We start from the raw sequence: 27,308 nt of genomic DNA on the forward strand, positions 1-27,308 counted from the left end.
TGGAAACAAACCTTGCTTATGTGCCTTGGCTGAGTGTTCTCTGGAAGTCTGTGCCATTCAGATGTCACTCTCTTGGTTTCTTCATGTGGTTGGCATTGAGAGGGCCATTTAGACAACTTTATGATGTGGCAGTTTAGAAGGAAAGTCAGTCTTTGGTTTTTATATTGAGAGTCACATAGATGTTTTACAGTGTCCTTATGACTGTAACTGCTTTTAAAAATAATTATTGACTGGGTACGGTGGCTCACACCTGTAATCCCAGCACTTTGGGAGGCCGAGGCGGGAGGATCACGAGGTGAGGAGTTTGAGACCACCCTGGCCAACATGGTGAAACCCCGTCTCTACTAAAAATACAAAAATTAGCTGCGTGTGGTGGCACACGCCTGTAGTCCCAGCTACTCGGGATGCTGAGGTGGGAGAATCACCTGACCTGGGAGGTGGAGTTTGCAGAGAGCCATGACCACACCACTGTACTCTAGCCTGTCTCAAAAAATATATATGTTTTATTTTACTTTTTTATTTTGAAAGTTTCCAAACCCACACTAGTGTTGAAAAAACAACAAAATATATACTCCCGTCACCAGGATTCACCAGCTGTTAACATCTTGCTACACCCATCCCATCTGTCCATATTTACATATTTGCACCTATTTCCATTTTGCTAAGTTATCTGAGTTTAGGGTATAGATATCATGATACCTCATCCCCAAATAAGCAAAAATTACCACAAAATGGTGACATTTTCCTACAAGCCATGATGCAGTTGTCACTTACCAACATTCATTCAGTAACATCATCAAACTTTGAGTTCGTAGTCAACATTCCCTTAGGTGAGCCATAAACGTCTCTGTTGTTTTTATTTTTTTTAATTCCAGATCTAGTCAAGCTTATACACTGCATTGTTACGAGCCTTGGTAAAAGTAACAATTTACTGCACAGTTACTATGTATTATACTAGATATTGCGTTAGTGCATGATATCATGAAGCTGCACAGCCCTTTTGAGCAGATACCATTATTATCCCCACCTGAGAGATTAGGGAACTGAGGCTGGGAGAAGTTCAGCAACATGCCCACGGCAAGCTGGTGAATTTGGGGCCTGGATCTGAACTAATCAAGCCTCGCTTGAAGTTCAGCACTCTTAACCATATACTACTGAAAGAAACACACTCTGTGGGGACATTGATCGTATCAACAAATTTCTACAACACCAGCTATGCTTTTGGGAGACTTCTCAGAAGCAGAAACTGTCTTAAAAACCTTTGCAAGTGCAAGAACTTGAATATAGAAAGAATATGTGTTGGTTTTTTGCCTTTGTTTTCTGTACTGGTGCTTCCTGGTTTGTCTTTATCATCATTCTGATCGTGAACCTTTCCTAGACCTCTCTGGTCAAGAACACAGACAGTCATACTCCCCCGGATTTGAGTCCCATCTCCTCTGTTGCTTGCTACCTGGATGATGGGGCAACTTCTGAGCCTCACTTTATGCTTCTGTAAAATGAGACTAGCAATCTCATTGGTTGGGAGTAAGGATTATGAAGTTACTGCTTAGTATTGCTATCTGGCTCATTGAAAGTGCTTAATAAATGTTCGCTGTCATCTCGAGTCCAGTCGGTCCAGTTGGAATTCTAATAGAGTATCTTTTCAAGAATTTAGAATATTCTCGAAGGGCACAAACACCCGTATCTTTAGATTCCACTCAGCATTCTGAATGTAGAGACACTTGATTTCAGCTTTTGGTGAGGCCATGCAGCTGTTTACGAGGGCATGCCATAAGCTCACATCAGCTATATTACTTTACCAATAGGAGAACATTGTCTTTCTGCTTTCTGTATATAAATCCTTTGTTTATTTTTTTTCTGAACAAATGTTATTCCACTATCTTAGTGTAACTGGAATAAATACAAGAAGCACCAAAGGCTGTAAATAATGAAAAAATCAAGATGATGGAATTTAAACCTAAGCTTGCTTTTCTTTCCATGCTTAATTCAAATTTTTTCTCACTGCGGGATGAAATTTATAATAAAAAGATTCACCAAGAGAAAAGAACAGAGAAGGCAGGCAGAAAATAATAATAAAGTGGATTTCCTGAAGTGCTAGCAAAATGTTTCATGCTTGCTCATGTGGGGAGTTAAATGTAAATAGTTGCTTCTTGAGCTTCATCAGCATACATAAATCTGTCTTGCAGCCTCTCTTTCACATCACACTCACCACACATTTCTTTTTTATTTATTTTTTTTTAACTTTTACAGAAACATGACTAAAAGAACAATAGTCTTTGTACCACTTGGGGAATAGCTTCCATCTCTGCATATGTATTGAGGTACCCCCTGTCTGGAGTCACGTGTGGTGTGTGCCTTTTATTGTCAGCCCCATAGTGGGGTGGCAGCATTTGAGATTAGCAAGAGATGAGGACCGGCTGTAAGAAATAGAGCCTAGCTCCCCATATTCCATTAGGAGGTTTTGGTGTGGCTGAGACCATTGGTCCACAAACTTTAGCATGTATTAGAATCATCTGGAAGGCTTGTTAAAACACAGATTGCTGAACCTCCACCCCTAGAATTTCTAATTCTATCAAGTCCTGGGGTAGAGACCAGTCATTTTTTTTTTTTTTGAAGGGAGAATCTTTATTTTTTATTTTTATTTTTTAATTTTTAATTTTATTATTATTATACTTTAAGTTTTAGGGTACATGTGCGCAATGTGCAGGTTTGTTACATATGTATCCATGTGCCATGTTGGTGTGCTGCACCCATTAACTCGTCATTTAGCATTAGGTATATCTCCTAATGCTATCCCTCCCCGCTTCCCCCATCCTACAACAGTCCCCGGAGTGTGATATTCCCCTTCCTGTGTCCATGTGTTCTCATTGTTCAATTCCCACCTATGAGTGAGAACATGCGGTGTTTGATTTTCTGTCCTTGCAATAGTTTGCTGAGAATGGTGGTTTCCAGTTTCATCCATGTCCCTACAAAGGACATGAACTCATCGTTTTTTATGGCTGCATAGTAGTCCATGGTGTATATGTGCCACATTTTCTTAATCCAGTCTATCATTTTTGGACATTTAGGTTGGTTCCAAGTCTTTGCTATTGTGGATAGTGCCACAATAAACATACGTGTGCATGTGTCTTTATGGCAGCATGACTTATAATCCTTTGGGTATATACCCAGTAATGGGATGGCTGGGTCAAATGGTATTTCTAGTTCTAGATCCCTGAGGAATTGCCACACTGAATTCCACAATTGTTGAACTAGTTTACAGTCCCACCAACAGTGTAAAAGTGTTCCTATTTTTCCACATCCTCTCCAGCACCTGTTGTTCCCTGACTTTTTAATGATGGCCATTCTAACTGGTGTGAGATGGTATCTCATTGTGGTTTTGATTTGCATTTCTCTGATGGCCAGTGATGATGAGCATTTTTTCATGTGTCTTTTGGCTGCATAAATGTCTTCTTTTGAGAAGTGTCTGTTCATATCCTTCACCCAGTTTTTGATGGGGTTGTTTGATTTTTTCTTGTAAATTTATTTGAGTTCATTGTAGATTCTGGATATTAGCCCTTTGTCAGATGTAGATGGCAAAAATTTTCTCCCATTCTGTAGGTTGCCTGTTCACTCTGATGGTAGCTTCTTTTGCTGTGCAGAAGCTCTTTAGTTTAATTAGATCCCATTTGTCAATTTTGGCTTTTGTTGCCATTGCTTTTGGTGTTTTAGGCATGAAGTCCATAGACATGCCTGTGTCCTGAATGGTATTGCCTAGGTTTTCTTCTAGGGTTTTTATGGTTTAAGGTCTGACATTTAAGTCTTTAATCCATCGTGAATTAATTTTTTATAAGGTGTAAGGAAGGGATCCAGTTTCAGCTTTCTACATGAACACCCTCCACCTTCACACCAAGTATTACTTGAACTCTACGCCAACAATTACTTAAGGAGAATTCCTTACCTGAAGAGGCAAGACCGACATCTAGACCAGGATTTAGCAAACTATGGCCCAAGGGACAAATCTGCCTCTTTCTGTAGATAAACTTTCATTGAAAAACAACTTCATGTACGTATTGTCAATGGCTGCTTTCACACTACAGAAGCAGAATTGAGCAGTTGGATAGAGTTCATATGCACTATCAAGGCTGGAAAATAGTTGTTATCTTAGCATTTTGTGGAAATATTTTGCTGACTCCTGACCTAGACCAATGATTGAATGTTTAGAGAAGAGAGGTTGGAAGTAATTGTATAAACTATCACAAGGACAAAAAACAAAACACCGCATGTTCTCACTCATAGGTGGGAATTGAACAATGAGAACACATGGACACAGGAAGGGGAACATCACACTCCAGGGACTTTTGTGGGGTGAGGGGAAGGGGGAGGGACAGCATTAGGAGATACACCTAATGCTAAATGATGAGTTAATGGGTGCAGCACACCAACACGGCACATGTATACATATGTAACATACCTGCACATTGTGCACATGTACCCTATAATAATAATAAAAAAAAAAGAACAGGCCCACTGAATGTTCTTTATTTGTGTATTTTTTAGATGTGAGAGTTTTTTTTTAGTTGAATAAATATGATAATGGCAGTCATTCATTATTTCTCACTAAGCCATTCTCCAAATTAATTTTCTCACTAGAACGAGCAGTTTCTCAAAATGAAAGGGAACAGTTTTATCATCATGTGGTCTCTTTAATGCATTGTTGACATCTGTTCAAATTATTGGTGGAGAATTCTTAAAAACCATAATTAAAATGTGAAAAATTAGTCTCATTTTGATACTGTAATTGTCAGGTGAGTGATGCTGAATTTCTTCCAGATTTGGTAGAAACTGCCATAACCTTTATGTAAAGCATTTTGTGAGTATTTATCAAGAACCTTTAAAGTAATATTCATACTCATCCGTCTAGTAATTCTACTTCTAGGAAATTTCAGTAAATTTTATGTTTAAAGATTTTTATTACAGCATTATGTATAATAGTTGTTTTAAAGAAAGACATGCAGATGTCTGTTTTTTTTTGAGACAGACTCTCGTTCCGTTGCCCTGGCCGGAGTGCAGTGGCGTGATTTTGGCTCACTGCAACCTTTGCCTCCCGGGTTCAAGTGGTTCTCCTGCCTTAGTCTCCCAAGTAGCTGGGATTACAGGTGCCTGCCACCATGCCCGTCCAATTTTTTGTATTTTTGGTAGAGGTGGGGTTTCCCCATGTTGGCCAGGCTGGTCTCGAACTGCTGAGCTCATGTGATCCACCTGCCGCAGCCTCCGAAAGTGCTGGGGTTACAGGCATGAGCCACCGCGTCCGGCCGCAAATGTCTATTAACATGAAACTCATAATATTGCCATGAGTTTATGTACCTACTTCGGAGCCATTTAAAATAAAGCTGGAAGAAGGAAAGCTAATATCATCTTTCTGGAGGGAATTTGTATCAAGGGCATTAAACATTTTTGTGCTTTTTGTTTCAATATCTCCATTTCAAAGATCTCAAGAAGATAATCAGAATTACACAGATAGATTTTGTTCAAGGAGGATAATCAAAGTAGAAACAATTTTTATGCCTACTAATTGGTAATAGGTTAAATAGGTTGTGATGAATTGATGAGATAAAATACTACATAGCCCTTAAAACTATATTTTTGTACACTAATATCGCAAATGCTTATGAATTATTTGTTAGAAAATGTAGAAATAAATCCATATATGTGGCATGATCCCACACATCCTACCCTTAAAAGATACCTAATAGATCTCTGTATTCCACTCAAAGCTGTTCATTACCAGTTAAGCACAAACATTGGATTCCTTTTTGACTCCACTGCATGTGGTGTCTTCCTCCATTATGTCACCAAACCGTATCAGTTCCAGTTTTAAATTACATCTCTTCTCTGCCCCTTCCTGTACTTCTTCCCAGACACTCCCTTAGTCCAGGCCACTTCAGGACTTGTGTGATCAGCTCTACTGGCTTCTTCTGACTTCCGCCTCTACACATGACCCTGCGTGTGTGTATACACTACACAACTGCAAAAGAAACCTTGATATTTAGACCACGTCCTCTACCTCCATGACTCAAATCCTCTCAGTGCATTCTCACACATGTAGAATAAAATGCAAGCTCTTTATCATGACCTGCAAGGCACAGAATTGTCTGGCCACTGCTTCTCTCTCTCTCTTTAAAAATTTCAGTAGTATTTGGGGTACAGGTGGTTTTTGGTTACATGGATGAGTTCTTTAGTGGTAAATTCTGAGATTTGAGTGCACATGTCACTGAGCAGTGCACATGGCACCCAGTGTGTAGTCTTTTATCCCTCACCCACCTCTCAGACTCCCCTCCTACATCCCCAAAGTCCATTAAATCACTCTGTATGTCTTTTTGTCCTCATAGCTTGGCTTCCACTTATAAGTGAGAACTTATGGTATTTGGTTTTCCATTGCTTCACTTAGAATAATGGCCTCCAGCTTCATCCAGATTGCCGCAAAAGACATTATTTTGTTCCTTTTTATGGCTGAGTAGTATTCCATGGTGTATAGATACCACATTTTTCATTATCCACTCGTGCTTCTCTTTTTAACCTCAACCTGAGCCACCCTCTATCTGAGCTTCATGCTGTTTCTCTAGCATACCAACCTCTTTCCTACTTCGAAACTTTTGCATATGCCGTTTACTCTGCCTGGAATAGTCTTTCCCCAACACTTTGCAGACCTAGCTAGCCTCTCATCCTCCTTTAGTTCTCACCTTAACAATTGTCTCTGCCTGGAGGTCATGTCTGTTCATCCTTCCTAAAGCAGGCATGTACCCTGCTGCTCAGGGGCTCTGTATTGTCCTTGTTTCATCCTCAGGGCTCACAGGGTGTTTAGCTCTAGGCACTTAATAAATACATGTTGAATTAGTGAGTGAAACTCCCCAAATGTATTAATGTATTATAAGTGTGCATATATGTTTATAGGTACGTAGGCATACAGAGGAGACCGTACCAAAATATTAATTATGCTGTAAATGAAGTCACAGGTGATTTTAACTTTGTTTGTTGTACGTTTGTGTATTTTTAAAATCTTGTGATTAATTCATATCGCTTTTTCATTGTGGTTGAATAGATATAACATAAAGTTGACCATTTTTCCCTTTCTTAAGTGTGTGGTTCTGTAGCATTAAGTACATTTATATTGTTGTGTATCCATCACCGCCAACCATTTCTAGAAGTTTTTCAGCATCCACAAGTGAAACTCTGCACCTATTAAGGGTAACTCTCCAGTGATTTATATTGCTTTTACAATAAGAAAAAAATATAGAAAAATATATTAGAAAAAACAAGTAGCAAACATCCTTTTCAGATAAAGCTCACTTAAATGAATTTTGGATTGTAAGTTTGAGTGACTATAAAATAAGCTAATTTGTTTTTCAATTTATAATTTTGTGTTTAAAAAATCCTATTCTTTATAAAACTGAAGTGCTGATCTGATGGATTTTTTTTTTTTTTTTGCTGTAATAGCACCACTGCAGTACAAACCATTTGTTGTTGCCCTAATAAATGGACTTTTCCTACAACTGTCATCATTTTTTTGAAGAAATTGTGTGCTAAAGCAGAATCACCTGAAAGTGTGATTAGTTCAAAATCCTTATGCAAGTTCTCCTCAGCATTGAAAATCTGAACTGTATTAAAGTGTGAATTCTAATTGTAATGAAATACCATTCTTTGACCTTCTGGATGTGGATGTAGCTGTGGAGCACATGCAGTACACACAGCGAACTGTATTCTGCCCTCTCGGTCACAGACGGATACATTAAGAAGACTCAAAAGTGTTCTCTTGGGAAACCTGGTTTCTTGACCACAAAGACTCTTTCTACTGAGCAACATTCCTTTTCTGATCTCTATCCTAGGAGATAGAGATCAGTCCAAGCAGGGTCCCCTCATCATCCATCACCTTGAAAAGATGCTTCTGGTAAGAGTTGGCAGGTGAGAGAAAAAGTTAGAGAAACGACACAACTTAATTATATTAGGGGATCGTTTTATGTTTAAATAATGACAGGCAAAATTTATACCATAAATAAGTGCTAAAGGAACCCTATCCAGAATATATAAGAATATCTCTTTATCAAGGATAACTAGATAACCTAATAGGAAAACATATAAGAAATGTGAACAGGCAAGTCACAGAAAGGAAAACATAAAAGACAATTTAACAACTATAATAGAATGCCCACTCTCAGTTGTAATCAATAATTATAAATTAATCTAACACCAAGATATCATTTTATCTTTAGTAGATTGGGAAACATTTATAAAGTTGGAATGTGCAGAAAAGAGTTAGTGGCACCTGGATGGAATGCTAATGTGGCCCTTGGCTGGCATCTGGGAACTTGCATTTCAGGGAATTTCTTCTATTCTGATAACCGGTAAGAGTGGCTCACTATGTGTAGACTGTATGCCCAAATGCTATCATTTATGCTTTTTTTTCCGAGAGTCTGGAGGTTTATTTTGTGCCAGGCAAAGGCTGTTTACATGACCAACTCCCAGGCCCTGGGTGTCTAAGGAGCTTCTCCGGTGGGCAGCTTTTCATATGGGTTCTTTGGGGAATGTGTGTATGTCCTGTGTGATGCCTTTTGGAGACGACACTTGGAAACTTATACCCGATTTTCTCTGGACTTTGTTCTGTGAGGCTTTTTCCTTTACTGATTTTACTTTGTATCTTTTTGCTGGAATAAACCGTAGCCATGAGTACAACTATATAAGGAGTCCTCCGAATCTTCCTAGTGAATCATCCAATCAGGAGTGGTCTTGGGGACCTGAAAGATAGTGACAATAGCAAATGTTGGCCTAAGTGTGGGAAAGCAGGACCGCCAAAACTATTTATAAAAAGGCAAATTGGCAGCACCATTTTGGGGATGAATTCAGAAATGTTAAGACAAGTCAAAGATATCTATGTCCATTTTCAGGTTTAGATAATCTAGAGAGAAAAACCTCACACATTTGCTAAAAAAAAATTAGGGGAGGGAGGCATTACAGTGACATTTATAGCAGCATTGTTTATATTGGAAATAGCTTAATTGTCTATGAAGGATAAATAAATTTTGGGTTATTTTAATATTGAATATTATACAACATTTAAAAATAAGAAAAATTACATCCAACAAACATGGTTAACATTCTGTAAACTCATATGGGTGAAAAAAGCAGAGTTATATTGCTGTCAATTTAAAAGACACAGAATTCCAGATATATAGATAAGATACAGAAATATGGCCGGGTGCAGTGGCTCAGGCCTGTAATCCTAGCACTTTAGGAGGCTGAGGTGGGCAGATCACAAGGTCAGGAGATCGAGACCATCCTGGCTAACACTGTGAAACCCCATCTCTACTAAAAATACAGAAATGAGCTGGGCGTGGTGGCGGTCGCCTGTAGTCCCAGCTACTCGGGAGGCTGAGGCAGGAGAATGGCGTGAACCCGGGAGGCGGAACTTGTAGTGAGCCGAGATCACGCCCCTGAACTCCAGCCTGGAGGACAGAACAAGACTCCATCTCAAAAAAGAAAAAAAGAAAGAAAAAATACAGAAATATAAAATAATGGCAAATCAAGGGAGCATCTAAGCCCCATTGTCCTCAGTTAAAATATAAAATTGTCTTACAATAAGCTCTGAACCCCTGTCTTGGAAAAAGCTCTACATGTAGTCATGTGTTGTATCATGGCTAGAATACATTCTAAGAAATGTGGCCTTAGGTGATTTAGTCATGCACACATCATAGAGGGCACTTACATAAACCTAGCTGGTATAGCCTACTACACACCTAGGCTATATGGTATAGCCCGTTGCTCCTAGGCTACAATCTGCACAGCATGTTACTTTCCTGAATACTGTAGGCATTTGTAACACAATGGTAAGTATTTGTGTATCTAAACATATGCAAACATAGAGAAGGTACAGAAAAAATAGTGTTGTAATTTTGGACCCATGGTACATACGGCTTTGACTGGGACTTTGCTCTACAGTGCATGACTGTATTTCTGACTATGTTCTCTTTTCTATTTACAAAACAAATCTTGAATTTCAAAGAAAGTGAAGATGCTATGACAAACTGTCTTCCACCTTATTTTATTGGCTCACTGCCCTTGACGATTAGTAGACAATTTATAGACATGTCTCTTGAATAATTGGCAATTAATTTGAGATTAGATGCCAAAATGTACAGTATGTTTAATAGAATGTGAAGGTTGAGGCTTTTCGTGTCCAAATGTCATGGAACTCAGAGTAAATGTTAACTGGCAGCATAGTAAACTCTGTCTTTTTGCACATCTGCAGTAGAGGGGAGTTTTAGTTTGATGACCATAAACTCCAGCTACCTTGGCTAGTTTGAATATAAGCTTAGGTGTAAACCAAGAGCTTATACTTAAGAATGCCTTCCAGGTGGGGCATGGTGGCTCACACTTGTAATCCCAGCAGTTTGGTAGGCTGAGACAGGAGGATTGCTTGAGCCCAGGAGTTCAAGACCAGCCTAGGCAACATAGTGAGAACCTGTATCTACAAAAATTTAAAACATAGCTGGACATAATGGTGCATGCCTGTAGTCCCAGCTACTTGGGAGGCTGAGGCTGGAGGACTGCTTGAGCCTGAAAGGTCAAGGCTACTGTGAGCCATGATCACACCAGTGCACTCCAGCCTGGGTGATAGGGTGAGACTCTGTCTCCAAAAAAATAAAAAAAGTAAAATGGTTTCCAATCTATAAGCCCCTGGTTTATCTTGATAGTTACCACCTATGATCCATAAGGATGTAAAAATCTTTGTTATATGTGTGATAAAAAGATAGTGTATGTGAAAACTCCTTTGGAATGTTGCTTTTGATTTAAGCATTTGGGATATCATAGACATCTTTGCCATGGCTCAAATGATAACTGTTAGTGTCTTTTTAATGTCAAGAACTCTTGTCACCTAAGAGAAATTTAAAACCCTACATTGCAGGCAATGGGAATTTTGCTGGTAAACATTATTTTTTTACTCAATTTCTAGAGTGCCTTATACCCCAAGCTGGAGTTAGCAGGTAGAGAGATCACCTATCAGTGACTTACTAGTTGATTTCATTTCCTGATCTTCAGCTCCAGCACAATGCCTGGAATACACTAACCACACACTAAATGTTTATTAATAAGTTTACGTAGGTCCACACTATTTTAGCACAAGTAGATTTTTATTCACTTCTAGAAACACTAGAAATATCCTTTCATCCAAGTGTCCGTAGGTCTATATTTTGTTTCTGGCTATTTCTAAGGCAATAGAATAAATTTGGTTTGCATGGATTTTTTTAAAAAAGAGTAAGAGTTCATGTTTGGATTGATTTTCTTTCTTTGCCCCCTCACCTCAACAGTCGTCCATTCAACAACATAATAATTATAATTTCCATCTTTCACTGAGTGTTTTCTTTTTGCCAGACACTGTCTGAATGTATCATCCCATTTAATCCGCACAAAAATCTTGTGGCAGAGCTAATATTACATCAGTGTTCTATTTTTACAGTTGAGGAAAGCAAGGTTCAGAGATTAAGCCCTGTGCTCAGACTCACCAGCTGATAAACTTGAGCCAGGATTCAGAAGTAGGCACGTGTGGCTTAACTACCTAGATTTACTTTCTTTTTCCTTCACTTCAACTCTCTAAAGAGAGAACTACGCAACCTAAACATTGACTCACACATGGTACTCATCCAGTCATCCAATCATTGTATATATTTTAAGCTTTTGAAATCGATTTTATTGGTATGGCTTACATATAATAAAACATACTTGTTTTATGTATACAGTTCTGTGAATTTTGACAAATATATAAACCAATGTTATTAATCTCAATCAAGAATATTATATTGGGGCCAGGAGTGGTGGCTCACACCTGTAATCCCAGTACTTTGGGACGCCGAGGTGGGCAGATCACTTGAGGGCAGGAGTTCGAGACCAGCCTGGCCAACATGGTAAAACCCTATCTCTACTTTCATATTTCTAAAGATGAAAACTGGCTGCGTGTGGTGGAAGATGCCTATAATCCCTGCTACTCAGAAGGCTGAGGCATGAAAATCGCTTGAGCCTGGGAGGCAGAGGTTGCAGTGAGCTGAGATTGTGTCAGTGCACACAAGCCTGGGCAACAGAATGAGACTCCATCTCAAAAAAAGAAAATATTATATTGGTATCTCCTCCAGAATCTTCCCTTGTGCTCCCCATTTTAAAAGCTGATGTTAAAAATATTATATTTTCACAAGGTATTATAAAAAATAATATAGAGGCCCCGTGTATAGAGTTCTCCATATATAGAAATCGTGTAGAAGTCCTTCATCCTGTTTTCTCAATTTCCAATGGAGAAGACCCATAGATCATAGATTTTATTCCCTTATGCCCTTTGCAGTCAGTTTTTACCTACCTTCAGCTCTCTGTAACAACTAAACTGTTTTCTCTCACTATAAATTAGTCTGTTCCAAAATTTTTTAGTCTATCCCAAAACTTTGTATACGAATGAAATCATACAATATTTTATCTTTTGTGTCTGACTTCTTTTGCTCAACATTCTGTGTTTGAGATTCATCAGTATTAATGCACGCATTAGTAGTTTCTTTTAATTTCTGTGTAGCACCCCAGTGCTTGATTATACCACAGTTTGCTTTTTCATTTACCTTTTGATGGACATTTGGGTTGTTTCCAATTTTTGGCTATTTGTAAGTAAAGTTGCTGTGAAGATTCATCTACAAGATTTTTTTTTGTGGACTTGTTTTCATTTCTCTCATGTAAGTAAGGGTGGAATTGTTGGGTCACTTGGCTGTTGAAGGTATGACTTTCTAAGATATTGACAAATTGTTTTCCTAAGAGGACGAACCATTTTATATGCTTGCTAAACAGTATATTTGAGTTCCTGTTTCTCAACAACCTTGCCAACACTTGATATTTTCAATCTTTTTAATTTTTGTTATTCAAGTAGTTATTCAGTGGGATCTCATTGTGATTTTATTGTTTTTCCTCTAATGACTAATCATGTCTAACATCTTTTTATATGCTTAATAGTCACATATATTCCATTGTGAACTGTCTGTTCAAACCTTGTGCTGATTTTTTTGGAGGGTGGGTTCATGTGGCATGTTGGTGTCTTCATTCAGTAAATACTTGATGAATGATTGAATGACCTAAGATTGGTTTGAATATATGTATTTTCCTTTTGGCCACTTGTAACAGTAGATATAATACCAAATAAAATAGCTCAAATTGGGTTTTATTATCTATTTCAAAATGAGCAGGTGTAGCTGGAATCTTATATTGAACGTGATATTAAAGTAAAGATCAGTAGTTTCCTGCCCTAGGTAGGAAATATCATCATCTTAACCATCACTGTCATCCTCATGATTTACTCTTTTTGACCATAGGGAAGTTATCATTTGAAGACATGAGTTTTGTAGCTCATGTGACTCCTGGGTTGCTGCATTGTTTCTCTAAGGCTAAAAATGCTCTTACCTAATTTGTATCTTGTCTAAAAATGGAAAGACAGTCTCAGCCTAGTTATTTTTAGCTGTCGTTGAAGCATCTTTCTCCGTTAAGAGTGAATGCTGGTTAGGTTGATCTACAAGCCCTCTGTTGATCCTGTACACTGTAATTTGTGATTATGGTTTTTTAAAATGTGTCTCTTTTCTATGACACATTTTTGTGATAATATAATATTTTTAGCTTTTCTTTTGTTCTCTTAAGTGTAGAGAATTGCAAAGAAACAAACACAGACTCACTTAGATAACTATGCTTAACAATAACAGCAACAACAACAACAACAACAAAAGCAACATACGTTTAGTGTTTGAAAAGCAACCCAGGATGGGGAGATGTCTATGTCTGTGTCTCTCTGTCTGTCTGTGTGATGAAGAGTGAAGCCTACTTATTTATCCCCAGCTCAAGTCCTTTTTCGTAAATGAAATTGTCGTTAAAACTTTCTTGTGATTCCTCCTATTACCCAGTCTCTCCTTTTCCAAATTCAGTTTTACAGAAAAGGAATCAGACATTATGCACAGTTCCACACATTTTCTCCCAATATCAACCCATCAAAATCTAGCTTATGCAAAGTAGTTGTTACATGGGTTCATTGTGCTTTAATTGCTCCCTTTTGGTTGTTTCCAGGTTTTTGTTTTTATTTTTTACTGTCATAAAAAAAGCTATAGTAGGGCCAGATGCAGTGGCTCACACCTGTAATCCCAACACTTTGGGAGGCCGAGGTGGGCGGATCACTTGAGGCCGGGAGTTTGAGACCAGCCTGTTTTACGTGGTGAAGCCCTGTCTCTACTAAAAATACAAAAATTAGCTGGGTGTGGTGGTGGGTGCCTGTAACCCCAGCTACTCGGGAAGCTGAGGCAGGAGAATCGCTTGAATCTTGGAGGTGGAGGTTCCCGTGAGCCGAGATCGCGCCACTGCACTCCAGCCTGGGTGACAGAATGAGACTCCATTTCAAAAAATAAAAATCAAAAAAATAAAAAAAGCTATAGTAAATGCTCATGGAAATTTGAAGAGATTACAAGTATACCTGTAGAGTAAATTCCTACCATTCGAATCCCTGGTCAAAGAACATTTTATGATTTGACAGTTATTGCTGGATTATCTTCTTTAAGGTTTCAGTAATTTACGCTTCTACTAATAATGTCTACAAGTGTCTGGCACATATTTAAATGTAATAGCCTACCTTAAATACTTCGATATTTTGGCCTTCTGTTATTATGTGAGATAGGATCTCCAAATTAATGCATTGCCAGTGCTGTTTTATCTTTATGACGTTCTTGCTTGACTTTACCCCTGCAGAGGAAAATCTAAAGTACGTCCTCCTAATGACTAGGGGTGGCAGGCTAGAATTGCATCCTGTGGCTTTCTTGCAATCAGTTCTTGGCTACTCCTTTTTTAGGAGGCCCTGTTGTTGATGTGGTATGTCTATTTTATGTATTTCCTGCAGGAGGAAGGCTGAACAAGGACCTGCGACATTTTCTCAATCAGCGGTTCCAGAAGGGATCTCCTGATCATGAGCTCCAGCAGACCATAAGGGATAACCTTTACCGCCATGCTGTGCCTTGTAAGTAGCCAGACTTTGGCATCTCACTGCTGGGTGTTGTGTGTGTGTGTGTGTGTGTGTGTGTGTGTGTGTGTGTGAAAAGTCCAGGGGAGAAAGGAGATCTCAACATCTGGTTCTGGAACACCTGGTGCCTGGCCTACTGAGTGACTCCTTAACTCAAGCAAATCATAATTCAATAACACAGTGTCGTGGTGTGCCTGGTTTCAGTCATGGCTCTGCAATGTGGGGCAAATTATCTACCTTTGTAAGGCCCACTTTTCACTTTAGTGGAAAGGACATGTCAGTAATACTAGCTTCATGGAACTGCTATGAGGAGTCAGTGAGATCAGGCGCAGAAGGCACTTTGTAAGGTAATGGTGTGCCGTAAGCCTCCATAAATGTTAACCTTTGCTGTTATTAATTGAGTAGACCTGTCCAGTGGCCTTCGGACTGACCTTTGTGGAGACCCCCAGTGAAGGGAATACCCCAGTGGGCTCTCTCTTCCTTCCCAGGGTTCTCCTTTTGGCCAACTTCATCAGATTCATAAGTCAGGATTTTATGTATAATTTTGTTCAAAGAAATGATTTCCACAGATAAAAAAATCCAAACCCCAAACCATTAGATTACACCAAATCTGAAAAAACAAGACACAGAACATAGGAATGCTGAAAGCACAGTGTCTGTGTAAAGAAAGGCAGCCTGTCTGTCTGTCTATGGGTGGATAAATTGGCAGCTCCGTTGTAGTGAAGTATCACTGTACTGTGGCACACTGTTTTCCTGGTTGTTTAATTTCTTTTAAAATATGAGGAAAGAATGATTCTGGTTTTATTACTTAGAATTTTCCTTTCTCCTCTCTATCACCCAGTCCTTCAAAGTTTGGAATTTATTTTCCTAGACATACCATTTTTTAAACCAGCTTAAAGAAAGGAGGAATAATTTAATGTTCAAGGTACCTTGTTTATTTCTATGATTTGTTTGCTATAAACGGTTTTCTTTAAAAAAAAAAACAAAACCTTGGAAATGATATGCTAGAGTGCTAATGTTTTCTGATACTACTGTAAAAGAATAAGCAGAACTAATCGAAGGCATTCTGTAGATCTGAAAGGACTTAGACTATATAGTTCTAGATGATAACCTCCACAGATCAGATTCTACAATAGCCCCTGGCTCTCCATTTTGCTCATTAATAAAACAGAGGCTCTGAGGGGAGAAGAGGTTTGCTACAAGTAACGTGGGACAGGGCCCCAAGGTTGCCTCTGTCCATGGAGTGGCTAAGTTGCATTTGACGGAGAGGAGGTTGTGATGATGTGTTAATGTGAACTTGTGGTCCTCAGTTCTTTTAGTCTTTTAGCATTGAAGTTGTAAACTGTAGTCCTAGTAATAATCTCGTAGTAATTTCTTATATTTTGGCTTAATAATAATTAATTCCTAATGGTAATCACATAGGTAGGGCAGGGATTATCATTCTACTTTTACAAATCAAGAAACTGAGGCAATGAGGAAGCCAATAAAATCAAAGCCAAAGGTGATCATGGCTTCGAGTCTCCTGAGTTCACCATTGCCCTGCCTCTTCTGCACTGTCAGGCATTCCTCCTATAGTAACCCTTTGAAGTTGGGGGTCTTTAACACCCATTTTACAGATGAAGAAACAAAGTCACAGGGAGGGTCAGTAAGTGGCATATCTGGTCTTTTTAACTCTTATGTCATCTAGGGCTGTTTTCATAGCTGCCCTGTAGCTGCCTCTGAAGTTATAGTACGGCAGGTTGAATACAGTTTTGCAGAAATCAGTAATTGCAGAATCATGATTGTTCTCTGTGTAATTTTTCCCCTACTTAGATTCCAATTTAAGAAATGGGGATGAAGCAAATGAGCACACCATTTCTTGATGCATCTGTGGTGTTACCATGGTTACATTTTGGCATGCTCTCCCATTTATTTTTTCCACTGATTTATTGGACCTGACTGTGAGCTAAATGGCTTGATTTTAAGCTTACCACTTTGTAGGAATTGGGGCAAAAACGAACTCTGTCTTTTAAAAACAGTGGAAAAATCATGTTTGTTTTTGCTTGTATAAAGCCCCTTGGCATTGATGTTTTATGGCTGTGAAAGCAGTAAATCAGGAATTTGGAAAGCAGAAATGGTGTTCCTACTGAAAGAGAAAACAGGTAACAATTCATTTTACACTTCCTACATAAAATAGGAAGGAAATTCAGAAGAGGTCTGTTTTGGAGTGTGGTGGAGCGTGTGTGCCTTTGAACATGAGTAGACTGGGGCTTACTTGGGATTCTTTCGACTTGTGTTACTCTGGCCACATTTGTGTTTATTTTGATTCTATGGCCCATGTGACTGAGAAAGCCAAGCTCTCCACCAGCCTGTTGTGCTAATGGATTAGGAAGCCATGGATTTGGGGAATGGATTCTCTTGATGATGATGTAAATGTGCTGCAGGGAAATGGGCTCGTGTAATCTGTATGTTCCAGAACTTCCTGCCACTGACATTTCAGTGACTTCGGTATTTTGAGGAGAGATGACCTCATGAACAGGTGCTTGCGGTGGGGGTATACATCTTTCCCTGTACATTTTAGGAGGCTCATGGGTCATTGGAAATGAAGAAATAAAACTTTTTCATTCTCAGGTTATTTTTAGCATTGCCATAATGTAGTGGAGCTGTATGTGCATCATAGCACACTTTACCACTTAGGGCTCAGTTTATCTTAATTCTCTGGCAAAGGAAATGTAGGTAATAGCACCCCTGTTTTACTGGCCAAAAGATGAAGCAACAAAATTGAACTTTCTCAAAATTGTACCATTTGAAATGCCATATTACTCATTCCTCATCTGCTGCTATTTTACTTTTTACAATTTGTAATGGTGTTGTTGAGATATAATTCACATACCATACAATTTACCCATTTAAAGTGTTCATCCAGTGCTATTTTTGTTACGGTTATTATTATTCTCCACTCCCCTTTTATTTTCCCTTTATTCAAGAACTTTTATTATTTCTACAATAAGAAGAAAGGGCATGTTAGTTGAAATTTAATTATATTTACCATTGAAAACAGCACTAGAAAAACCCAACAGAAAAGAGATGCAGATGCAGAATGAGTTCAGGGGCCTGTTGTGAAGTCTGAGGGCTGCTCTGCTGGCTGTGTGGCCTGGCACAAGTCATATAACCTCTTTGAATCTCGTTGACTCTTCAGTAAAATGGAAATAGTAGTACTGACTCAACCATTGTCTTACAGATACACATAGCAATCCTATAAGGTGAGTCTTATTAAAGGAAACAGAGGCTCACAGAAGTTAATAGTTTGCTTAAGGTCACACAGCAGGTAGCATGGTCAGGGTTAAACCAGTTCTCTGTAACTCTCAAGTTGAGTGTTATTATTAATAGTCTGATTAGAGTAATATACAAACAGACTGTTGAGAGTAAAAGAAAAAAAAATGTTTCTGATGGTTGAATTTAGAGCTCTAGTTGCTTAAAATAATGACATTTTATGTCTTGGGTTTGGGAGCAATGGAAGGCACAATACCTTAAAAATAAGTATATTCTCTCTGATGTTCAAGTAATTCACTGGTATGTACAATATAATTTTAATAATGATTATTCAGATTCAAAAAAATCATTACATGATCTTCTTAGCATATCTAAGTTTATCTTATTTTCCATTAGATCTTTTCTTTGTTTACCTGTGGAAAAACCACAATAAATGAGTTTGCAATGCTTGTAAACATGCCTACTTCTCTCATTCCTCAGAACCATCTGGCTAATATTTCTGTCTTTCTCCCCCTCCAGTTTTGGTCACATTCCCAACCCCTCCCACTCTGCGCTTCAACCCTACAAACTTCATATTCCAAACACACTTTGTGTCTTCTTATAAATGGGTGCATATTATGTTTTCCTATTTCACTGCCTATCTATCTGACCAGTTCACAGTCTTCTTTTTAAATTTTAGCCAGATGCCACTTCCTCCACGAAGTCCTCCATTGCTTCTGCAGATTGGGCCTGTTGCCCTCCCCCCACTCCCCAAGCTGCACTCCGTGACCTCCTTCATGCCTGTTTTGTGCCTGATTGTAGTGCCTGCCTGTCCTAATTAGATGCTAACTTTCATGAGTCAGGCAGCATATCTAACTGAGTGACCAGGCCACTCCTAGCTTAGCGCCTGGACTATAGGATAAGTATTTGTTGAACGAATGAACAAATGAAGAAATGGAAAAAGATGTTCTTTCTTTTTCTTCTTTTATTTTTTTCTTCCTTACTTAGCATTTGAGAAAAACAGCAGAATTGCTTTGACCATAAGGCTTTCAGAATAAAAGGAAGGTCAGAGTCTTGAGCCCCAAAAAGGGTCATAGATGACTGATAAGGACTTCACTAATTACTTGGCTGGTAATCGAAGCACACAAGAAAAATGTCAAAGCTCCCATGAGCTTGGAGCTGGAGTGCCTGTTCACAGCTCCTCCCAATTGTAGTCTAGATCTCACCATACCTCTTGCATTGATAGCCTTCTTGTTTTATGACTTCTTGTCCTAGCTGATGTGACAACATCTGAGATTCTTGCTTTGGAATGGCCACTTTTCCCATGAAGATAAATGCATTAACTGACAGGGCTTGTCATTTACTATACTGCTGCTGTCAAAAGGAGATACAACTCATCCAGTAGTGCTGGTTCTCTGGAATGCTGAACAGTGCCCCTCCCATTCCTCCTCACTTTTCTGGGCTCAACTGTCATCTTTCTTTTCAAGCAAAGGTCGCCTAAAAGAGGAAAGGATAAGAGTCAGTTTTGTTCTGCAGCTTAACACTTTGTTCATCAAGGCTCTTCCCAATACTGAGACCGTTGTAACCGGTCTAAGAGGTGTTGATCATTGACTGAAAGGACTTTACAGAGGGATTACATGTGTTTGATCTACAAGGCAATTTAAATTTGATGTGGTAAACATAGGTGGTACTGGTCTTTGTATGATAGCCATATTCAAAAGGCCATTTTAACATCTGCTATCATTGCCTATTATTTTAAGTGGGGCCATAAATTACCATTAGTTCTATTTGAACTTACAATTTTCTCTTAAACATAGTTGTTTCCAGTATGGCTTGCCTAAAATCAACCACTTTTCCTGTGATCTTTGACAATTAGAGCTGATGACATGAACTAGACCTATTTGTCAGCAAGTGTTCAGGATAAAGAACTGGATGTTGGAAAGTAGTTTGTCTCCTGGAATGTGCATACCTGTGTTCAGGTTGTGTTAGATGCTGGTGGAATGCTTCCGATCATAACTCATGAACTAGAGAGTTCTGCAAGCATCATAGGACTGATCAGATAAAGAGATAAAGGTCACTGGAAACTTTCTCTCTGTTGCTGTTTCTCTGCCTTTGTCCTCTATCTAAACTAAGGGCTGAGTAAAAGGATTGCTTTAGCCTTTACAAAACCTAGCCTGTGGCAAAACTGTGACTAGTAACAATAGCAATAGCTGTCCAGCTTTTGGATACCTACTGTGTACTGGATTCTCTGTCAGGATATCTCTCTGTGTCCCTTTCTCTTTCTCTATCATGTCATCTCTAACTTTGGCTTCATCTAAAGTACAGAAACTCTTAAGGATCTGAACTCTTTGACTCTATCTCTTTTCTATTTAACCACAGATGTTTGTTGCTTATAATGTAAACAACATTTATCTTGATCAGCTTTCTACTTTTTTTCTCCCCTTCTCTTCTACCCATCATGACTGTATTTTCCCATGTGCTCTTGGCTAGTCTGTGATATGGAGACTCGTTCCACCTACTGACCCACCGCTTGACTGCTTACACCTGTCCTTCTCCACCGACACTTATTTGCTGTCCATTGGTTTGCTGTTGGGCTTCCTTGAAGAAGACAAGCATTAGAACAAAGAAGTGAATGTTTCTTACTGTGGTGTGAGGTTCCCTTGTCCATCATATATTTGTGACTTTAAATATGGTTCTGTCCAAATTGTCCTGTGTAAGAGGATGTTCCAACAGAGGACATTCATGGGTAGCAATGAATTCCTATGCTTTTGATTTGTTTTTATACTCCTCATAATGTTTAGCACAAACTATGTACATAGAAATCACTTTAAACACAAGATTGCCCATGTCAAGGTGTTACTGTGTCAAGGGTATCACTGTACTGCTGATACATGATTTCCTATTTCACCGTGTATAAGGTGAGCTATGATTTATGTTTTACAAAGTAAGGTAATAGTCCAGGCAAGGAGTTTTGTGCCAAATTGAAAAATCATGAGATTAGATAACAACACTTTTTGTTTAGATGTGATTTGGAGCTAGAGTATTGGCTCAGATAAGTGTAAACACATTTTTATCCATGGGACTCTCCGATGGAGCACTGGAAGGTGGTGAGGGAATCGGGAAGGTTCTTTGTTATTCTGGAGTTTTATTCATTGAGGAACTTGGAGCATCCCTGGAACCCTCCTTATAAATGCCAGCAGCATCCCCCATATTTGTGACAACTCAGAGCAGAAAACCACTTTGCATTTCTACAGTGCCCCTTCAGGAGCATTGAAGCGTGGAATCTCTGTTTACCTCTTGCTGGGGGAGAAGTGAGTTTTCCTGTTAGTGAGTTTATGAGAACGACCTGGGCATTCCTGACCGTGACACTTCCTGTTCTCTTGGGGGCTCTGTCTGATCCCAGGGAAGCGTGCATTCACTGTCCATCCCTGCTGGAAATCTTCTTTGGGCGGGTCTCACGGGGAAGACAGAGGTTTTGAGATTTGCTGGGGAATGGGTTTGGTAAGTGTAATTTTGGGGGTGATTTATTAACAATCCCCTTGTTAACAAAGATGTAAAGCCATTTTCTCCATTGTAGCTTTTGTCAGTAATGAAACTGACATTGTGATTGGTGGATTATGCCATTTATTACAAGGCTTTGTTTATTCTAGTCCATGTCACTTACATCTATTGATTTTTTTTTTTTTTTTTTTTTTTGAAAAGGAGTCTTGCTCTGTCGCCCACGCTGGAGTGCAGTGGCGCAATCTTGGCTCACTGCAAGCTCCGCCTCCCGGGTTCATGCCATTCTCCTGCCTCAGCCTCTCCGAGTAGCTGGGACTACAGGCGCCCGCCACCACGCCTGGCTAATTTTTTGTATTTTTAGTAGAGACGGGGTTTCACCGTGGTCTCGATCTCCTGACCTCGTGATCCGCCCGCCTAGGCCTCCCAAAGTGCAGGGATTACAAGCGTGAGCCACCGCGCCTGGCAGTTACATCTATTGATACTCCACCTTACTTACCTTTTTCTTGCTTGCTTTTTCTTCTTTCTTTCTTTCTTCTTTCTTTCTTTCTTTCTTTCTTTCTTTCTTTCTTTCTTTCTTTCTTTCTTTCTCTTCTCTTCTCTTCTCTTCTCTTCTCTTCTCTTCTTTTTCTTTTCTTTTTTTTTTTTTTTTTGACACAGTCTCACTCTGTCTCCCAGGCTGGAGTACACAGTGGCATGATGATAGCTCAGTGCAGCCTCCAACTCTTGGGCTCAAGTGATCTTCCCACCTCAGCCTCCAGAGTAGCTGGGACTACAGACACATGCCACCATACCTGGCTCTTTTTTATTTCTGTTTTTGATCTTAGGTATTTTATCAATCCTTCTCCTTAGAGCTTATCTAGAGCCATTTTTTTAAAGCTTTAAGATCGGCTCTGAAATTCTAAATTCTGCACTAGACAGGGCAGCTGGCATTCATCACTCTTTGTCAGTAGAGAGCCTACGTACTTTACAGATATTGTTTGGTTAGTTGTACCATGATGCTAGTGGTAGTTATTACTGTCATTACATATGAGGTAAAGGGGGAGCAGAGAGGCTAACTCATCTGACACCATGCTTTCTAATTTAAAAATTGATACCTTTTTTAAAAAAACCAAGTTGTGTTTATTGAATATGCCCAATATGTCAGGAACTGTTAAACACATTACTTACATTATTTCCTTTAATCCTCTTGATCTTTTGAAGTGTAAGCTATTATTATATCCATTTTCCAATGAAGAAAATGAGATTTATAGAGGCTCAAGTGCATTTACTTACAGAGCTGAGTTTGATTTCAATCTGATAGATCCCAAAGTTATTGTCTTAAACCACTGCATTTTACAGCCATTTGTACTATTAGTTTACTTTAGCACAATAGTGTATGTAATGGAAAAGAGAACCACTGGAAAGCCCCTTCCAGCACCTTCAGGCCACCTTTCAGAGCCCATTCAGCATAGTACACTTGGACTCATGCCCTGCCCTGTGTGTCATTAGTGTTTGTCTTGTTGAGTTTAGAACATTCAGATGTGATGGGCTTTCGGGTGTGGTGGACCTGAGAGGCTGGCAGGCTGTACCACTCACCAGTTTTGTTGGCTTGGGCAGGTTACTCATGCTTCCCGTGACTCAGTTTCCTCATTATCTTTACTGATGTTTTGAAGAAGTATGGACGCACCCAGCCATGAGCTTGATACTTCGTAGGCCCTCTGTTAAGACTGATCCTTCTTCCTTACACCTTTCCCTTCCCTTTCTAGCATGACTTCCCAAACACTCTTTTCAGTTTCTCTTTAGGCTTTGAGGCCTTATTTACATGAAGATTCTTTTTTTTCTTTAAACAAGCTAAGTTTTAAAAAACTGACTTCGGCATTTGTTGAGTAACCCAACACTAGATGCCAGGCAAGAATATAGTGAAGATTAATAATTGGATGATTTAGCCAATAATAGGCATGCTTGAAACAGCACATTTTTTGCCTTTTCCCAGCATCAGCTAATTCCCCAATGTTCTGTTTCTTTGTATGTCTTATTATATGTTGTTAACCCTAATTGCCATTGTATAGTTGCTGAGTGGATAGAGTCCTATTGGAGAAAAAATGGGAAAAAAATTACAAACGTAAAAGCTCATAACACTGGACTTGATTTATATGTGTCTGTTAATAGATTCAAATAAACATGGTTTGGCTGGTGTTCTTTAAGGTTCTCAGGGATGTAGAAAAAGGGAAAGCCATGGGAGTTTCAGATTAAATTTAATTAGAGTTGTGGTAATTTATAATCTTCTTGTGAAAACATGTTAGATCAGACTTCACCACTTAATAATAACATCTATCATTAATCGAGCACTTTCTGTATGCACCAGGCCCTGTGCTAAGTGATTTACAAGCTTTGTTAGCCATCTCTGAACCCCGTAGGGCATCGTGTTATCAGTCCTGTATTCTGTATTCTGTAGTATGAGTGCAGCACTTGAGGTGCGGAGAGCTTAGGTAGTGGCATCTCCAGGGAGGCACAGTTTAATAATGATGGAACTCAGATTCAAACCTAGTTCTAACCACCTCCAGAGTCCAAGCTCTTAGTTTATTTCTCTGCCTGCCATCACCTCAAAGACCATTTTTTAAAATTAACATATTAAATTTTAAAAAAGAGTCTCCTCCTAATAACATATGGATTAGTATTTGGCTGAGTGTAGGATACTAATATATCTATTTGGCAGTCATGTTAATTTATTTAATTGCTTTATAATTTTAGCTGACATTTTTCATCAAGATTTGTTGCAATTATAAAGCAATTTCCATGATGATTTATGAAGGCACATGAAAGTTTTCACAGTATCCTTACCATGTATTATTTATTTTGAGGAAAGGATATTTTAGTTTCCCAAGAATCATTTGAGTCAAGAGAATGAGAAATAATATATTTTTAAAAATGTCTTTGTATCAAATGTGTTCAATAAACATAAAATTTCTGGCTTCTATAGTGGATTGTGTGTATTTCTTCTGTGGTCCAAGTAAGGAAATTTCACCAGTTGTGTTCCGATTGCCCTACCTAGTTTGTGTTGGGGAATGAACTGCCCAAAATTTAAACAAGAGAATGTCAATTGTGTTATTTTCACTACAATATGAATAAAGTAGACTTTTAAAATGATCAATGACATATTTTTCTATTGCATTTAAAATTAACCAATAACACGTCACTATTTTAAGGAAATATATGCTAATGTATTTAGGGGTAAATGGCCATGGTGAATGATGCAACTTATGCTCAAATGGCTACAAGGCATTAAAAATGGTTAAAAGTATATTATGTATGGGAGGAGGGAGAGAGAGGACAAATGACAAGCTGGCAGGTTAAAACATTAATAACCAGCAAGTCTGAGTAAAGTGTGTATGGTGTTATTTGTACTATTCTTATTCTTGCACTGTTCTGTAAATTTGATATTTTCTATAAAAGGAAAATCAACCTATACCAAAAAATAAAAAATAAACAATTATAGTTTGGGAAAAAGGGGATTATATGTGAATGTTATGTTTTTGTCTCTCTTCCCCCTTACTTATATCAGTGTTTTTAGCTTAGAATTGAGATTTTGTTACTACCGTGATAGATCGTGTTCATTAAAGTACAGAGAGACTAGCCGGAAAGATATTGTGCACATATTAAAACAAGAATCCAGCACTTACAGAATACCAAGTTTATGCTAAGTGTTTTCGTTATAGTTTCCCATTGAATACTTGTAGAAATCTTGTACAGGAAATAATTACTATTAGTATCTTTACTGATGAGGAAACTGAGGCTAATAAAGTTAAGTGGCTTGGCTTACAATTATCGCATAGGACTGTAGCTCAGTCAGGTTGGTTACAAGAACCCCCACTAATAACCAACACTGTTTCTTTCTTCAGGCTCTATGTGTGTATATATACTATGTATGTATACACATACAGTATATAAATATATACTATGTATGTATACACATACAGTATATAAACATATACTATATACTGTATATACACATATATGACACTATATATAGTATACTAGTATAGTATATATAGTACTAGTATATATATACTGTATATACTAGTATAGTATATATAGTGTCATATATGTGTATATAGAGTATATAGTATATACACAGTATTCTATCTGCTGTATATACATATATAGTATATATGTGTGTATACATGTGTGTATATATAGTATATATACAGTATAAACAGTATACTGTATATACTGTATATACAGTATACATACATTTATATACACAGTATACATACATATATACTATATATGTATATACAGTATACAGTGTGCTGTATATTTGTATATATACTGTATATAGTATATTCTAGTATATGTATAATATATAGTGTATGCATACAGTATATAGTGTACATATATGTACATATAGCATATACATATAGTATACTATACTATATATAGTGTATATACTACATACTGTGTATGTATATAGTATATATACTACATACGCTGTTGTGTATAGTATATATGCATACTGTGTACGCTGTTGTGTATAGTATATATGCATACTGTGTACGCTGTTGTGTATAGTATATATGCATACTGTGTACGCTGTTGTGTATAGTATATATGCATACTGTGTACGCTGTTGTGTATAGTATATATGCATACTGTGTACGCTGTTGTGTATGGTATATATGCATACTGTGTACGCTGTTGTGTATAGTATATATGCATACTGTGTACGCTGTTGTGTATGGTATATATGCATACTGTGTACGCTGTTGTGTATGGTATATATGCATACTGTGTACGCTGTTGTGTATGGTATATATGCATACTGTGTACGCTGTTGTGTATGGTATATATGCATACTGTGTACGCTGTTGTGTATGGTATATATGCATACTGTGTACGCTGTTGTGTATAGTATGCATACTGTGTACGCTGTTGTGTGTAGTATATATAGTGTATACTATAGTATATAGTACTACACGTATATACACACATATATACCAATATGTATATACAGCATAGATGGAATACTGTATGTAGTATATATACTATATACACTATATGTATATATAGTGTATATAGTATATATACTATCTACTATATAGTGTATATATACTATATAGTATATACTATCTACTATATAGTGTGTATATACTATATAGTATATACTATCTGCTGTGTATATACTATATACTATATATGTACCTAAATGAACATGACATTTTTCTCCTTTCCCGTCTCATAGGATAAGATTACAAACAGACCTTACAGAATTATTGGAGTTGCAGTTTCTGTATTCTAAGATTTCATCCATTGACTTGAGGGATACATATTCCTTATTTCCGTCTCGAATTGGCTTTACACAGTCTCAAGTTCACTTAATTAGTGACTTGGGAAAAAAAAAAAGATACATCTGTTTCAGTTGGGATTTTGAAAAAAAGTGTTGCCTGAATTGTAGGTAAAGTGTTCTTTAAATGTATAATATGAGTTGGAAATAAGACATCATGTGAAATCATCAGGTGGACTGAAATTCGGTTCGAATTCTGTCAGTGTT

The 27,308-nt window shown here is 38.1% G+C and overlaps 1 protein-coding gene across 11 annotated transcripts in view; it reads left to right on the forward strand.

Annotated features, from left to right (window-relative positions):
* The window catches only part of MAGI1 (membrane associated guanylate kinase, WW and PDZ domain containing 1), a 679,526-nt gene that overhangs the window by 403,932 nt on the left and 248,286 nt on the right, over positions 1 to 27,308 (forward strand). For all 11 annotated transcript variants that reach the window (XM_030801832.1, XM_030801827.1, XM_030801834.1 and 8 more), the window contains exon 2: positions 14,930 to 15,046. In XM_030801832.1, coding sequence (XP_030657692.1) covers positions 14,930 to 15,046 — 117 coding nt within the window. The remainder of the gene's footprint in view (positions 1 to 14,929; positions 15,047 to 27,308) is intronic.

This window comes from Nomascus leucogenys, chromosome 21 (assembly GCF_006542625.1).
Source record: "Nomascus leucogenys isolate Asia chromosome 21, Asia_NLE_v1, whole genome shotgun sequence".
Taxonomy (NCBI): Eukaryota; Metazoa; Chordata; class Mammalia; order Primates; family Hylobatidae; genus Nomascus; species Nomascus leucogenys.